This window comes from Penicillium canariense (genome assembly GCF_028826845.1).
Source record: "Penicillium canariense strain IBT 26290 chromosome Unknown utg000007l_segment0_segment0, whole genome shotgun sequence".
NCBI classification, from domain to species: Eukaryota; Fungi; Ascomycota; class Eurotiomycetes; order Eurotiales; family Aspergillaceae; genus Penicillium; species Penicillium canariense.
This window is the reverse complement of record NW_026622734.1, coordinates 609,667-624,092: the sequence shown is the minus strand read 5'-3', so window position 1 is coordinate 624,092 and position 14,426 is coordinate 609,667. Positions and strand designations below refer to the sequence as shown.

The window sequence follows — 14,426 nt, the reverse complement described above, 5'->3', positions numbered from 1 at the left end:
AACGCAGTAAAGGTGAATCCATCGCCAAGCAACTACGAACTGAAATCGGGGTTCGCAAACTCAAACCAGTCCCAGCTGAGCATATCGTCAAGCGGCACATCTGGTATAGACGCTCCAAACGCGCTGCCAGCCCGATTAACCGCGTCAATAATTTGGTCATCTGACATTGCTGAGAACTGCATCGGCTCTGACCACAGATCCCCCGGTGGGAGGGCAGGCTGTGTCGCCGTCAGCGAGGGGGCCTGGTCACTTAGGCATGTAGCCGGGATCACAGGGTCATGCAGATCAAGTTGTCGGGCGTCGCCGTGTGGGTGGGAATTGGGCATATGTATGGGTATGTCTGGTGCACGACGGATGAGTTCGCGTAGGAACCGCCCGTATAATACGGATGCGCCGTTGCGGTGATATGGGGTCGCGCCAATTCGTTCGAGGACTCCAGCGGTTTCCTCGATCAAATTTCGCACGCTAGGTGCCAGGCTTGAGTGGCTGTCGCCTGGTGTCACGCTAAGGCTGAGTGCAGAGCATGCGGCAAAGGATATCATGATAACAGTGTTGTTGGGCATCGATTTCAGTCGTGATTCGCCTTGAATAGCAGCTCGCAGAACGTTGAGGGCGGATGACAGTCCGGCTGCTCGGAAGAAGCGCTTCACTTCCACAGGTGCGGTGGGGTGGTTGATAACGCCACCGTAGGTGGATAGTTGAGTGTGCGTCACGAGAATCTCAACATACGGTGGAAGAGACCTTGCACCTCCCTCGCTGATTGCGAATGCCCATGTTGCAAACCAGCGCTCGTAGAAGCTCTCGATGGTTGTCTTGATGGCCTGGGCGGCTTCGGATCCAGTATCAACGATGCGATAGCTGTCGCAGCTTGACTTGACCGTTCTCAAAAGTTCATCGAGGTCTCTGCGCAGAACTGCCATAGAATTCATCGGCCCATCACGTCGATCTGCAATGTCGGATCTATGCCAAGCGTCGCAGTTCTCGATAAGTGCCGTCAGAGGCACAGTATAGCTTCTTCCGCGAGCAAGACAAACGCCTCTCTCGACTACAAACAGCGCAATCCAAGTTCGCTCCCGTCTGCGTAATAACCGACGCCCCCACTCGAAGTTAGGATCGACATCATCAAATCCATCCATGTGCAATGCTCTCTTGGCATCTATGCAGTCAGCTCGAGCCAGTCGGTTCAGAATATCTTTCGGCAAGCTCGACGATGGCGTGACAATTTTGTTCAAAGATAAATCCAATGCCACCGTAAGCGCCATGGCAATGTACGAACACGTATCATCATCGCCGAGTCGCTCTCCCGGCGCCATCCAGGGGATATTCACCATAAACGCCAAGACAATTTCAACCGACCGATAGCGATGCGTCATAACGCGCTTCGCAAGCCACTTGCAGTGTCTTGATAATCTCTTGGACAGCGCAGCAGCGGACGGTAAGAAGAGAGCTGCTCCGGACATGATCGAGGTGAACAAAAACGCTGACTGGGAGCGCACAAAAGATGCGGTATGTACCAGGGGATCCAGTCCCCATCGTGTATGTGCAAGATTCTGGTAGAAGCTGCGCATGCCAATGTTAGCAGTCTTGCTCCAACCCTATTCAGGCATAACCTACAAAGAAAACAACGACTCGGACTCATTGAACGTAACAAGTCCCAACTCTACCGGATCCAAGTCCGGCCCAACATCCAAGTTCGCGTGTGCAGGTACGAAGAATGACTTCGCGCTCAACTCGCCTGAGTCACTGCTATCCTGTATCAGCGCAGACGGTGCGGCAGACGGGAGCATCGGCGCCTTCTGAACATGCCGGGCCCCCGTCGGAGGTAATTGCAAATCCGAAGCTCGTGCAAGAAGCTGCAGAGGATTCTCCGCATCATCTAAAGCAAGGCTCTCATCTGCAGTCGTTTCGCGCGGAGACGGCGTATCCCGCACGCGGTCAGAGCCCTCTGCGAAAGCATCCGCTTCACCTTGCAGCTGGCGCTGAAACCGAGTCAACAACCCCTGGAGCCCTGATATGGCCTTTTGAGCGTCATCCGGACTAGACGAGTCAACCTTGGGCCTCTGGATGGCCTGCTCGATCTGGTGTATAGCCTTCTCCAGGCCCTTGCGCTTACTGCGATTGGTTAGCAGACGAGCACAACGCTGGAGCCAACCAAGTAAAAATGTAAGTCTCTCACTTCTTCACCCCTTTCTGCCGCCCCAGATGATGGCTGGGTACGATGCAGTCGACATTTCCTTGCCGGCACTTCTCGCAGCGTGCGCCGCCGGCCGGACGGTTGCACCGGATCTTGCTCCGCCGGCAGTTCAGGCAAGCAGGCTGTTTGGCTTGGGCCTGGTGGGCAGAAGATCTGCTCGCCGACCGGGCCTCCATGGGTGGTGCTACAAGGTTGGGGATATCATAGGTTGAGGCCGAGTTGGTCCATCGCTCACCCCCCTTCCCCGGATTTTCGCAGTTGGGGGTCGGCTAGGTCGAGGGAGTTGACCAAGAAGAAGCCAAGCCAGATTCTTGCTCGGGCTTGTTTTTGCTTATGAGACCAAAGTTTGCAGCTCTCTTCAACCAGCCCTGCCGGGCTAGCTCAATCGGTAGAGCGTGAGACTCTTAATCTCAAGGTTGCGGGTTCGACCCCCGCGTTCGGCTATTCCTAAAAAAAACCTGAGATCCTTTCTTTTTTGCTTTTCGAAGTTTTTTATCGGTCTTAGTAAATTCATTCCATTATCATGCTTCGTCCTCATTCTTTGAATGGCAATTTCACATTCATGCTTATCATAATGCCGGGTGTTAACTGCACTTGCTGAACTATGCGCCTGTATAGACAAGACAATGTCTGGTGGGTGGGGTTTTCCTGTCTCGGCTGCCGCCGCTTTTATGAGGGCGCTCAGCAATCGACGAGTCCGTCCAATTATCAGGCTAATTCAGATGAGACCGCGATACGGACCGCCTGCAACTAACCACTAGTTGCGGCGATGCCGAATTTTGGAGCGGCCGATATCGCCCATCGCTGAGTCGTCGATGCGGGCAATCGGTCGATTTTGCGGCTCGGCCCGTTCGGCGTTTGCTCATTCTGAATCTTGGAGTCTCTCTCACTCTCTCCCCCCGCTTCCCCAATTCTCACAACCAGTGATCCCACCATGGATCACCTCAAGAATGTCTTCGCTCAATGCCAGCAGGAGGGCCGTCCGGCGCTGGTGACATATGTGACCGCCGGATTCCCCACCGCGGCGGAAACCCCAGACATCATGCTGGGCATGCAGGCGGGCGGCGCAGGTGAGTCACTGAAGGTCAATTCCCCGCGACAGCATGGATTCTAATCGATTGCGCAAGATGTTATTGAACTCGGCCTCCCCTTCACCGATCCCATAGCCGACGGTCCAACCATCCAAAAATCGAATCTGAAGGCCCTGCAGAATGGAGTCACCATCACCTCCATGTTGGAGATGGTGCGTGTAGCGCGAAGGAACGGGCTGACGACTCCGGTCTTGTTCATGGGCTACTATAACCCCATCCTCCGGTACGGACAGTCACAGCTGCTGGCAGACTGTCTCGAGGCAGGGGTCAATGGCTTCATTATCGTCGACCTGCCGCCCGAGGAAGCTGTGCGCTTCCGCAATGGCTGCACGAAGACAGGGTAGGCACGCCCACCAAAATCTCCCCTCACACACCCCACACAAGGGATCTAAACTAATGCCAGTGAAAAACCAGGCTCTCCTACGTTCCCTTGATTGCTCCCTCTACCACCGACGACCGTATGAAGTCCCTCTGCCGAATTGCTGACTCCTTCATTTATCTCGTCTCGCGAATGGGTGTCACGGGCGCCACAGGCACTCTCAATTCCAACCTGCCGGCCCTCATCCAGCGAGTCAAGGAGCTTTCTGGCAACGTCCCGGTAGCCGTCGGATTTGGTATCAGCACGCGCGAGCATTTCCTGAGTGTCACCTCTATTGCCGATGGCGCCGTCATCGGCAGTCAGGTCATTACGGTCCTTCAAGACGCTCCCGCCGGACAGGCCGCCCGGGCCGTGGAGGATTATTGCTTTAAGATCACCCAGAGACGGGGTCAGACCGGTGCGCCCCTGGCTCCAGCGCCGAGCCAGAAGCAAAATGCGGCCCCCCAGCCTACTCCCGAGAGCGAGACGACCGCGACGACGGAGGGATCCGGAAAGTTCGGTGTGTTCGGCGGACAGTATGCCCCAGAGGCACTCACAACCTGTTTGGCCGAACTAGATGCTGCGTTTGAGACCGCGAGAAAGGATCCTGCTTTCTGGGAGGAATACAAGTCGTACTATCCGTACATGGGCCGGCCCTCTAGCCTGCACCAGGCTCAGCGACTCTCCGAGTACGCCGGTGGCGCGAACATCTGGCTGAAACGCGAGGACCTCAACCACACGGGGTCCCACAAGATTAACAACGCCCTGGGGCAGATCCTGGTCGCACGTCGCCTAGGGAAGACGGAGATCATCGCGGAGACGGGCGCCGGCCAGCATGGAGTGGCTACAGCGACGGTCTGTGCTAAATTCGGCATGAAGTGCACGATCTATATGGGAGCAGAGGATGTCCGCCGTCAAGCCTTGAACGTCTTTCGGATCCGGCTCTTGGGAGCCACGGTGGTCCCCGTCGAAGCCGGGTCTCGCACGCTCCGGGACGCCGTCAACGAAGCCTTCCGGGCATGGATCACGCGCTTGGACACCACGCATTATATCATTGGATCCGCGATTGGCCCCCATCCTTTCCCGACCATGGTGCGTACCTTCCAGAGCGTGATTGGAGATGAAACAAAGGCCCAGCTGGGCGAGCTAGGCAAGAGCCCGGATGCCGTTGTTGCCTGTGTCGGGGGTGGCTCTAACGCCGTCGGCATGTTCTACCCGTTCTCTAAGGATCCTTCGGTGGAGCTTATTGGTGTGGAAGCCGCCGGCGACGGCTTGGATACCGCCCGGCATTCGGCGACCCTAAGTCGCGGCTCCGTCGGCGTGCTGCATGGTGTGCGGACCTATGTCCTGCAGGACCAGCATGGCCAGATTTCCGAAACTCACTCGGTCTCGGCTGGCCTCGACTACCCCGGCGTGGGTCCCGAACTCGCAGGCTGGAAGGAGAGCAATCGCGCAAGCTACGTGTCGGCCACCGATGCCCAGGCCCTAGAAGGCTTCCGATTGCTGAGCCAGCTGGAAGGCATCATTCCCGCACTCGAGACCTCCCACGCGGTCTGGGGTGCGGTCCAGACCGCCAAGAGGCTGGGACCCGGCAAGGATCTCGTCCTGTGCTTGAGTGGCCGCGGTGACAAAGACGTACAGAGCGTCGCCGATGAGCTGCCCAAGCTCGGCCCTCAGATTGGGTGGGACCTGCGGTTCTAAATAGGCTTCTAAACGCCACCAAAATAGATGAGTGGCTTGCGATGATCACTCGCCACGACCGTGGACGAACGGCAAAAAAAAGAAGACAGTATAAAGCAACGAATTGAAACCAACTATGGCGTATATACGAGATTGATGCCACTGACATCCCCTCTTCGTAAACGATCCAGTCCCTTCAAAACGCCGTCTAATCTATCCTTGCCCACTGTGCCAGAGCCGGCGAGTGGTGATCGAGGACATGGTCCACGCCGCGTGCTCGCACGAGCGCGAACTTGTGCGGCGAACAGGTAGTGATGACTGTGTATGCGGATCTGATCGTAAAATAGTTAGCAAGGACGCCCAAGAAATGGGAGAAAGACAAGACAGGATTCGCAATACCGTTTGGCAAATTGAATGGCCAGCGTGCCCGTGGCAAAACTCCCGCCGTAGATCAGAATAAGCTCCTTGGCTGCCCCGGGTTGCACGGACAATGGCGGTGATGGCTCGGGCAATGGCAATTGTAGCTGCTGGTACATTCCCTGGGCCACGGTCGTGATACCCACGGCCAGCGTGGCTCCGTCCGGGAAAGACACCCAGTCGGGCAGCTTGATGTTGATGTGTTCCTTTGCGGCGATGTACTCAGCGAACGAACTATCTGACAGGTTCCCTCCATTACCTGCCACCATCAGTCAGTCAACTGTGAAAAATAATGGACGCATGGACCTACATCCGTGGTTGAAACCTGCGACACGATCTCACCCCCCTCAGATTACAGTCACAAATATGTCCTCCCAAAATTAACCACAAGAGGTGCCAGCTTATGCAAGAGCGCGCCAAAGAGAACAGCAAACCAAACTCGTTTCATTCCAAAATTTTCATCATAGCTAAGCGATTCACAGATTTCATTACTGACAGGGTCGTGTCCGCTCATAACCAATTTCCGAGGAATGCATGTCCTCAAATCAAACATCCAAATACACTTGGTCGGATACATGTTTATTTCTTACGCGGGCTCATGAGAGTCCACATATCTAGCGGCTTGATGCTGAACGCACCGTTGGCATGCAGCTTGTAGTTCTTATCCTCCAGCTCAAAAGAGACATCCTTGACGATGCTAGCCAGGGTGAAGAACGCCCACTGCCATGCCCACTTCTTGCCAATGCACTCGCGCTTGCCGTTGCCGAAGCCCTTCTTCGCGGCTGCGGGCAACTTGTCCCACTTCTCGCCGAGGACCTGCTCGGGCTTGAACTCCTCAGGGAACTCGAAGACGGCCGGGTCACGGTTCACGGCGTTCAAGATCGCGATCATGGGCTGGTTGTTCGGGATCTGGTACTCGCCGCCGGCCAGGAGGACGGGGCTCTTGTCGCTCTTTTCTTTGGGAGGGATAGGCTCGATGTTGAAGCCGGGGGCGGTGGCGGACAGGCGGATTGCTTCGCGGAGACAGGCCTCGACATAGTTCAACTGCGTGAGGTGGGCGAGATCGATCGGGCCGTCGCCGACCACCGAGTCGAGCTCCTCCTGGGCTTTCTTGAGAGGCTCGGGGTTCTCCATCAGGTAGTACAGGGCGTAAGAAACGAGATTGGCGGCGGTGGCGGCACCGATAAAGATGGTGACGATCTCATCGAGGTGCTGCGAGTCCGTGAGCTTCTCGCCGGTCTCGGGGTCGACACCGTTGAGGATGGCATCAAGCATATCCTTGCGGGCTTGGTCGGGATTGTTCAGGCGGCTGTTCACAATATCGGTGGCGTAGGAGCGCATGGTTTTGGTCAAGGAGGAAAAGCGACTCTGGTACAGCAAGTTGAGGAGCTTCGGGCGAGTCGGCCGCTTCATCGCTTCCATTGTAGCACCCTCCCACGCATCAACCATCTTCTTGGCCTTGACGGACTGCGCGTCGTTGCCGAGCACATGCACCCGCTGGTTAAAGAAGCACTTCATGCAGGAGGCCAGTAGAATCCGATCCAGATCATCCGTGGCCAGAGTACGTTGCTTGGTTCCGGAGGTCCACTTCTTGGTCAGGTCGGGAATGACCTCTGCCATATCGGCGAAGCCAGCGTCGGTCGCCTCTTGGGTGACGTGGGGGTACATGATGCGGTGAGCAATGCCCCAAGGCTTCATCTCGCTGTGTTTGGCAGAAAAGAGACCGTCGTGCACAGAGTACCGAATCTCCAGCACAGGGCCAGTCACACATTTCCGGAATCGCGTCTCGTCGCAAATTTCTTCGACAAGGGCGACGCTGCCAATGAAGACGATCTGGTGGCCCAGGGCGTTGATCTTGAAGATGGGGCCTATTTGCACGATTAGTTCAAGCTGGATGCGACAGCTATGCGCCCCCTCCTCGGTACATACCATATTGCTTGGCCAGCTTGTTGAGCGAATTCCACGTCTCGTTGGGGTTGACATCAAAGATGTTACCCAGCAGCGGCACGCCGGGCGGCCCAGGGATCTCAGTAGGCATGATAGCAGGGTCGGGCGAGTATTGCTATACTATACACAAACAAGTAGCAACACACAGCAGACAATAATACAAGAGAGAACCAGGGAAGTAGAAAAGGTGGAGCCGCACGGGAGCGGGGGAGAAAGCAAGGACATAAATAGAGCAGCGACCAGAGGGTCTCCTCGTCAGCTTTCACCAGTCTTCAGCTTGCAGGATTTCCTGATGGACAGATCTCATCGCCCCTGTTCATTGGGCCCAAAGGGGGGTCGCGCTTGTCATGGCTCCATCGTTCACGACAGGTTCGGCCTAGCTGGTGAGATCGGCACGATCGCGATGTAATAGCGCAGATTGGCGGGCGCCGATCGAGCCTTGTTAGGCAGCCCCTCAGGGCTCTCTGGCGCCCATCTGCAGCCGTCGGCGGCCACATCTGGAGAGATCCAGCGCGCTACGGGCTGTAGTGCGACCACTGAGGGGGCAATCGGGTTCATCGCAATTGTCAGCGGGCTCGCTTTCTGCAGAGTTTTGTGTTGCCTTGGCGTCCTTTTGTGTCCTGTCGCTGCCGGGTCTTGCTGCTCTATCCGTCTCCACGCATTTCTGACCGCTCCCGTCCTCCCCCTTCCCTGAATTAGCGGGGATCTTGTTGGCTTGGCGCTCTGCTGATGACCGTACGGATGATGATTGGCACAGTGCATTACACACATTTGTGCCGAATCACAAAAGGTCTGAGTGGCTGTCAGTGAGCTCCCGCGGCGAGTGGGTCCGCAGTCCATGGTTCGGCGCTAGGATGCTTGTTGACATCATGTTGGTGGTCCACTGAAGGAGGCTGGGGCCCCCTTCCTGCTGCAGCTTTCTCCAAGGGAGCACGGTGGATTGTGTAGCTGAGTTCTCTCCAGCCACGGGGTGCAGGACCCATCCACTTGCCCAGGGTATTGGCCCCGGGATCCAGTCACGGCCCCTCATCCCGTGTTCGTGTAGTACTGGTAGCTTTTTGAAAGCATATACTTGGTAGTGCCCATCGCGTTGACAGCTGCTTGTGCGGGTTCTATCCAGGAACCCACTCAGGTTAGTGGGGCTCGTGCGAAGCGGCCCTCGCTCGAATGCTGCCACAGTTTACCGTGACCTTCGGAATTGGAGGGCAGTCCTGTCCCTTCGTGTACGAGATCGTCGATGCCGATGGCAAGAACATCTAGGTTGTGAGCAATAAACCCAGCTTGTCAGTGTACGACACTCATGCCGGAGGGCGCGAGATTTGCTGCCTCAGCCGTCGTAGGTGTACAGTGCGAGTCGCCAGGATCCCCTGCGCCAACGAGTCAACACGCTGCGGTTTTTCACAGCATCGGGCTTACCGGCGCCGTTAGGGTGCGCGTGCTCGTCTCGAATTTAATTGCTGCTTGTTGCACAGCTGCCAGAATCCTGAGGCGACATCGCTGGAGGTTGTGTCCGGTCTTTTGGCCTACTGCGACTGGGATGTGATGTCGTGGCCCAATGATCCGGCCAGAGCTGTCGCCGACAGTGGGAACGCGGTCGCCCGTTCATCTGAGCAGAGCAATTCTGTCACGTTATTGGGCTTGAAGCTGGAATTTGCAGATGGATCACACGGCATTGCAGTTGCGACTCACGGCTTTGTGGATGTGAAGACAGCGCAGGAACCTATCGCGCACAAAGAGACGAGCTGGCTGGCCAAGAACAAATTGATGATCCTGAAGACGACCGCATTGAAGGTCAAGGAATACTTCAAGATGGGCGCTGTCGCTGACTCGCCTTTGGAGAAAAGCGTTTGGGTTGTGCAGTGAAGAAGTTGGCCTGATCGTTCAGTGGAATCCTCCCAGACTCGTGATTGATGCGAACAGAAAATTGAACAGGTCACGATGTATTGATCGAAGGCTTGGTGATCATGGCGCGAGTATTCAATTAGGCCCGCAGAAGTGACTACGCTATGCGCAGGGACTGGAACATACACAAGCAACCCTCGATAGAACGAGGCCAAAAATGAACAATCACGAAGAGGAAGCAAAATCAATAGATTGTATGGCATACTACAAATCACCCAAGTTTCCTAGTAGGGCGACAGACTTAAAGCGGGTCGTTCCTGCTGGATAAACCAGGTGCGGGTAATTCTCCCGCCGGCCGTGCCAAATTTTCGACCCGTTTCTCAAATCTTGTGACGAAGACCTAAAAAGAATTTAGTAGATGAGCTTAATTGCCAATCAAGACTGGTTGGATCATACTGCTTTCGTTCACTGTTCCCCTTCTTATCCTTAGGATTATAACAGTAAGCATACCAAAAAGAAACATTGTCTAACTTATCGGCCCGACCAAGAGGCCGATCCACACTGAAAGTCACTAAACCAGCGTCCTCTCGCAATTCTGGGTTTCTCCAAACAGAAGTAGAACATCTGCGGCATCGTGTAAAGTCTCCAGTCGTGTGAAGCAGAGGTATCAGATCCAGGTGAGGACATGCGAACACAGGCCCAGCTGCGACCAAAGAATCACCAGGGGATACCCGCAGAGAATACCAAGCATCCAAAAAAAAGCCCGTATTAGAGATGGAAAATGCTGCGTAAACTCGCACTTTTCGATCTGAGTTTGAGTAGAATGGACAGGAATGGCCAACAAAACGCCACCCATCCCGTTCAAAGCCAAAACAGCCATATCGGACACCGAGAGGCGTGACTGGGGACCGGAGAAGACCCCGCGCATTTTCTCGATCTCGACGGGTCAAATGAAGACATGGACATAATTCTATTACACCATCGAAGTGCGTGCAATGCTTCTCCAGGTTCGGTGCTTTGAGTGCGTCTGGCGTAAACCTCTTTCGTGGTTTGAGCAATAAACATTCCGCGCAATATGCCCACCGGGAATTCTCAAGACGAACAAGGAGTTGAATTCGTAGCTTGTCTTCGCTGTTTACGTTTGAAAGAGGAAGGTGATGGTCCGTGGATTGTGGGGGGAGTATTGAGCTGTCTTTGGCAAACACCTTATATCGGTAAAAGAGCCTTTTGCAGCTGAGAGCCATACAGACTTGATCGACCAAGGGAAGATACTGATAGATCTCGGTCAAGAGGCTATCGTCCAAGGAGTGGATTGTTATAAGCTCACTCCCAATAATGCGACGAAGGACAGGGCCAATAAAGGCTATGTTGCTGCAGATTCTCTGGAGACTGCGCTGTTCGCTCCAAACATGTCTCTTCATTTGGGTTTTGGGACTCGCGCCATTACGTTCCTGGCCGATTTTCAGGTTTGTCACTGACGTATAATTTTTCTTTTCGTCATCAGGGGAACGGCTGGAAGAACGGGTCAGCCCACTGAACCATGCTCGGCATTGCTGCATTTTTGGAAGTTGAGTATCCGAGTGTGGGCTGGTCGGGGTCTTGATTTGTAGTTTGGATTGGGGGTTTTGTTGGCAAAGCGGGGACACAACGGTATATCTACTTGAGAGGGCCAATTTGTCTACGACGTAAGAAGCATCTCATACTTGACTTCGACCTGTTCAGAATGGCTATGATTTCAACTTTACAAGTATACTCCTGTGGAGACCAACGGTACCTCTAAAAGGTTAGTTAACGCTGTACCGGAATATCCAGGGATCCGTGGATGCCGGGATGCCGCGGCGCTCTCCCCCTGTAACGAAGTATATGGCCACGCCTCGATTGTCTCGAAATATGCAGAAGTATGCAGGTTCATCTTAGCCCGAGTATGGCACGTGGCCCTGGATTCTGCAAGGATTGAGAATTATTGCATGTTCAACTCTTGAGAGCTAACAAGTACCAACGGCTGAATACACCTGGCCGCTCATGGGCGGAGTTAATATGCTCCAAAAAAGAACCCAAAATGTATAGGGAATTATTGTACAAACTCATGCTACACAACTACACTAAATGAATTCTCGGTAGGTAATATGCTTAGGGGCATGAAAATTGTTGAAAACGCAGCTGGTTAAACACCGTCGTCTTTGAGAATTTCGGTGATAATACTCCTCCCACCAATCATAAGGTCACGAGCGTTCCATAATAATACCAATGGCACCACAGCGACAGTGAGTGGCGCAATATATTGTGGGATGACCTGGGTGGCCGTTCCGTCGTCGTTGACTTGGAGGACGTGGAATGGTTGAAGCGCCCTCGGGCACTTGAACCAACTTCTAGCAATACACGGCGTAATCATTGCGTCAGAGCAAGGAAATTTAATTGAAAAGGGTGAAAAGCTGCAAGATGGCAATCCCTCAGGCTCCTAACCGACATGCAAAATGAAATATGGAATTTACGGCATGCAATCACTTGGCTGAAATTTGACCAGAAAACGCTCTTAAGATCTCTTGCACCAAGCTAATGGGCTCCATTGGAGGACCGATTTAGCAAGTATGCTTGGAATGTGAGCCGATCTTCCCATTATCTTCTGGATCCAGTAATTATTTGTACCAGAATTCCTTTGTCTGATATTGCGGATAGCGAAAGTGGCACGCACCTACGCAGCGGTTTGGTGAGTCCGCTATTGGAATGTATGGGAGTTTTGGCCCCCAACAGTCACGCCCTTTGAGGCCTAAAAGTAGCCCTCGCAGAATGCTCTTTTTGGGTTTAGCCTGGAACCATGTAATCTCCCGTGCTTATGGAAAACCTCCCGAGACTCTGACACCCCCAACCTCAAGTGATAGCATTCATTGAACAAGGAACTAAATACGGTAAAGTGGATATCCGTCTATTACCAGAGTAAATGCAGCGGCTTTGACGCGGAAAACACCAGAATAGGCGTTGTTTCTCCCGAGAGAGCGCTAACATTCGACTACCGAAAGCGAAAGTCGATTTCCACAGCCTTGAGACTTAGCTGCCAATGGTGGGTGTTCCGGGGCGCTCTCAAGCATGTCGTACATGCAAAAGGCGTAAGAAAGGTGTAAGTTGATATGCTAGGCGATTAATCTGGAACAACTTTCCCCGCTCCAAGGCTCCGTATTGACTAGGATATTCAGTGTGACGTACAGCAACCTTCTTGTGGCCAATGTAGGAAGGCATGCATCCCATGCGAAGGATATTCCGGAGGGTTGACCATTCACCGCTACTATACAAGCAACGAAGGTCTAGAACTCTCCACCATGGACGAAAACAACGACAGGCGGAGCGCAATAGTGTTAAAGTCAACGAGTGGACCCTTTGAAAGCCAGGCACAATCGCCTTCTCTAAACGGCATATTTGATCGTGTCACTTTCCCCCGTGGTGCTTTGGAGTTTGGGGTCGAAGGAATGTTCTGGGACTCTTACCTGCCCAATGGTCGTTGCTCGTTCCCTTTTGATAACAACCAGCGTGCTCTTGGAGGTTCGATCAGTATAGTGCGGGAACTTTTGCCACATAGTGGCCTGCTTCGTACTGCCCTGGGGGCTCTGGCGCTTAGAGCTGCAGCGAATACGAATACCAGCTCATATTGGATGAAAGAACAGGCTATAAAGCTCCATGCTACTGCTTTGCAGCAGATGAGGAGGCTATTGAACACTCACAGGAAGCAAGATCTTGAACTTCTCAGCGCGACACGATTATTCAGCTTTTATGAGGTATTTTCTATTCTATATCTTGCCTCCGCTGAACCTACACCATGATCCTCAGGTTATCACAGTGATGACTAATTGCCTTGTCAACACCACTAGGCATTGTATGGGAGTGATTGGGCTGACCGAAAAGCCCATTATCGAAGCTGGAAGGTCCATCACTCTGGTGACCTCGCGCTCATGATCTCAAAACCTCCTAAACATTATTCTGCGGGCGCTGCCCATCGACTTTTTGTCGATGGTCGGCTGAATCAGGTATTTCACTTTCCCTTTACACCCTGGAGAAACACTGAATTTCCAACAGGCGCTTTGTGCACTTATATCCCGGAAGAAATCCATTTTGACACATTCCAAGTGGATGAATGATCCGTGGGAGCACCATGCGAAGACACCCAAAGATCTGCTAGTGGATATTATGCTAGATCTTCCATCATTATACCAGGGCATTGACGAAATGAAAGACAGAGATCGTTCTATTACCGGTTTGCGTGAAGAGCTACAGCAGTTGGCGTCCAAAACCACAGGCCGTCTATTACAGTGGGGATCAGAATTTGCAACTGCAGTGGTGTCTCCCAGGTCTGACTGGCAAGTTCCGTCCAACTTGACGACAGACAATATCGCTAGCGCGCATCTCATGACCCTTTACTGGGCATCCCTTATGATTGCGCAAAACGTCTATCACATTGTCTTTGACGAGGAATCAGATGTAGTTGGTATCGATCTAAATGATTGCTGCCGCAACATAATCCGCTGCATTCCATTATTTCTTCACCAATCCACTGGCATCTTTCGTCAGCACCTCATGCCTTTCCCTGCCATGACAGCAATTCGACATTTGAAGTCGACGCGGCCACCCATATTGAAACCTGAGCGTGAATTTGTCCTATCACTTTCTGAAAATACGGAGTTTGCGGGCATGCGGCAGTTCATGTTAAGTGTACAGCCGCAGCTACTCACGGGATTGGAATAGTAGGACGGAAATTGGAAATTGGCTCATGCATATTGTGAACCGGATATTTCAATCAACTTTTCATCCTGTTCATTGTACGCACTCTGATTCCTTCTTGCTATTTGTTTCATATTCACCATTTGGTATTTCGGCGGATCTGTATTTAGTACTAGCAGCGGCTGGACTT

General features: G+C 53.3%; 5 protein-coding genes across 5 annotated transcripts; 3 read left to right on the top strand and 2 right to left on the bottom strand.

Annotated features, from left to right (window-relative positions):
• Window positions 1-32: 32 nt before the first annotated feature.
• Window positions 33-2,370, bottom strand: N7482_009274 (Zn(II)2Cys6 transcription factor; the record flags this gene model as incomplete). Its single annotated transcript, XM_056691398.1, has 3 exons — window positions 33-1,560; window positions 1,615-2,112; window positions 2,177-2,370. 3 exons carry the CDS (start codon window positions 2,368-2,370, stop codon window positions 33-35), a joined length of 2,220 nt encoding a protein of 739 aa, XP_056539104.1.
• A 758-nt stretch (window positions 2,371-3,128) lies between these two features.
• N7482_009273 (Tryptophan synthase) lies at window positions 3,129-5,344 on the top strand (the record flags this gene model as incomplete). Its single annotated transcript, XM_056691397.1, has 3 exons — window positions 3,129-3,264; window positions 3,322-3,625; window positions 3,700-5,344. 3 exons carry the CDS (start codon window positions 3,129-3,131, stop codon window positions 5,342-5,344), a joined length of 2,085 nt encoding a protein of 694 aa, XP_056539103.1.
• Window positions 5,345-5,531: 187 nt separating this feature from the next.
• N7482_009272 (uncharacterized protein) lies at window positions 5,532-7,778 on the bottom strand (the record flags this gene model as incomplete). The annotated part of the gene is made up of 4 exons (XM_056691396.1): window positions 5,532-5,655; window positions 5,723-5,999; window positions 6,331-7,608; window positions 7,670-7,778. 4 exons carry the CDS (start codon window positions 7,776-7,778, stop codon window positions 5,532-5,534), a joined length of 1,788 nt encoding a protein of 595 aa, XP_056539102.1.
• A 1,209-nt stretch (window positions 7,779-8,987) lies between these two features.
• On the top strand, window positions 8,988-9,550 carry N7482_009271 (uncharacterized protein; the record flags this gene model as incomplete). The annotated part of the gene is made up of 2 exons (XM_056691395.1): window positions 8,988-9,023; window positions 9,167-9,550. The coding sequence occupies 2 exons, from the start codon at window positions 8,988-8,990 to the stop codon at window positions 9,548-9,550; spliced, it is 420 nt and encodes a 139-aa protein (XP_056539101.1).
• Window positions 9,551-13,648: 4,098 nt separating this feature from the next.
• On the top strand, window positions 13,649-14,260 carry N7482_009270 (uncharacterized protein; the record flags this gene model as incomplete). The annotated part of the gene is made up of 1 exon (XM_056691394.1): window positions 13,649-14,260. One exon carries the CDS (start codon window positions 13,649-13,651, stop codon window positions 14,258-14,260), a length of 612 nt encoding a protein of 203 aa, XP_056539100.1.
• Window positions 14,261-14,426: the final 166 nt, after the last annotated feature.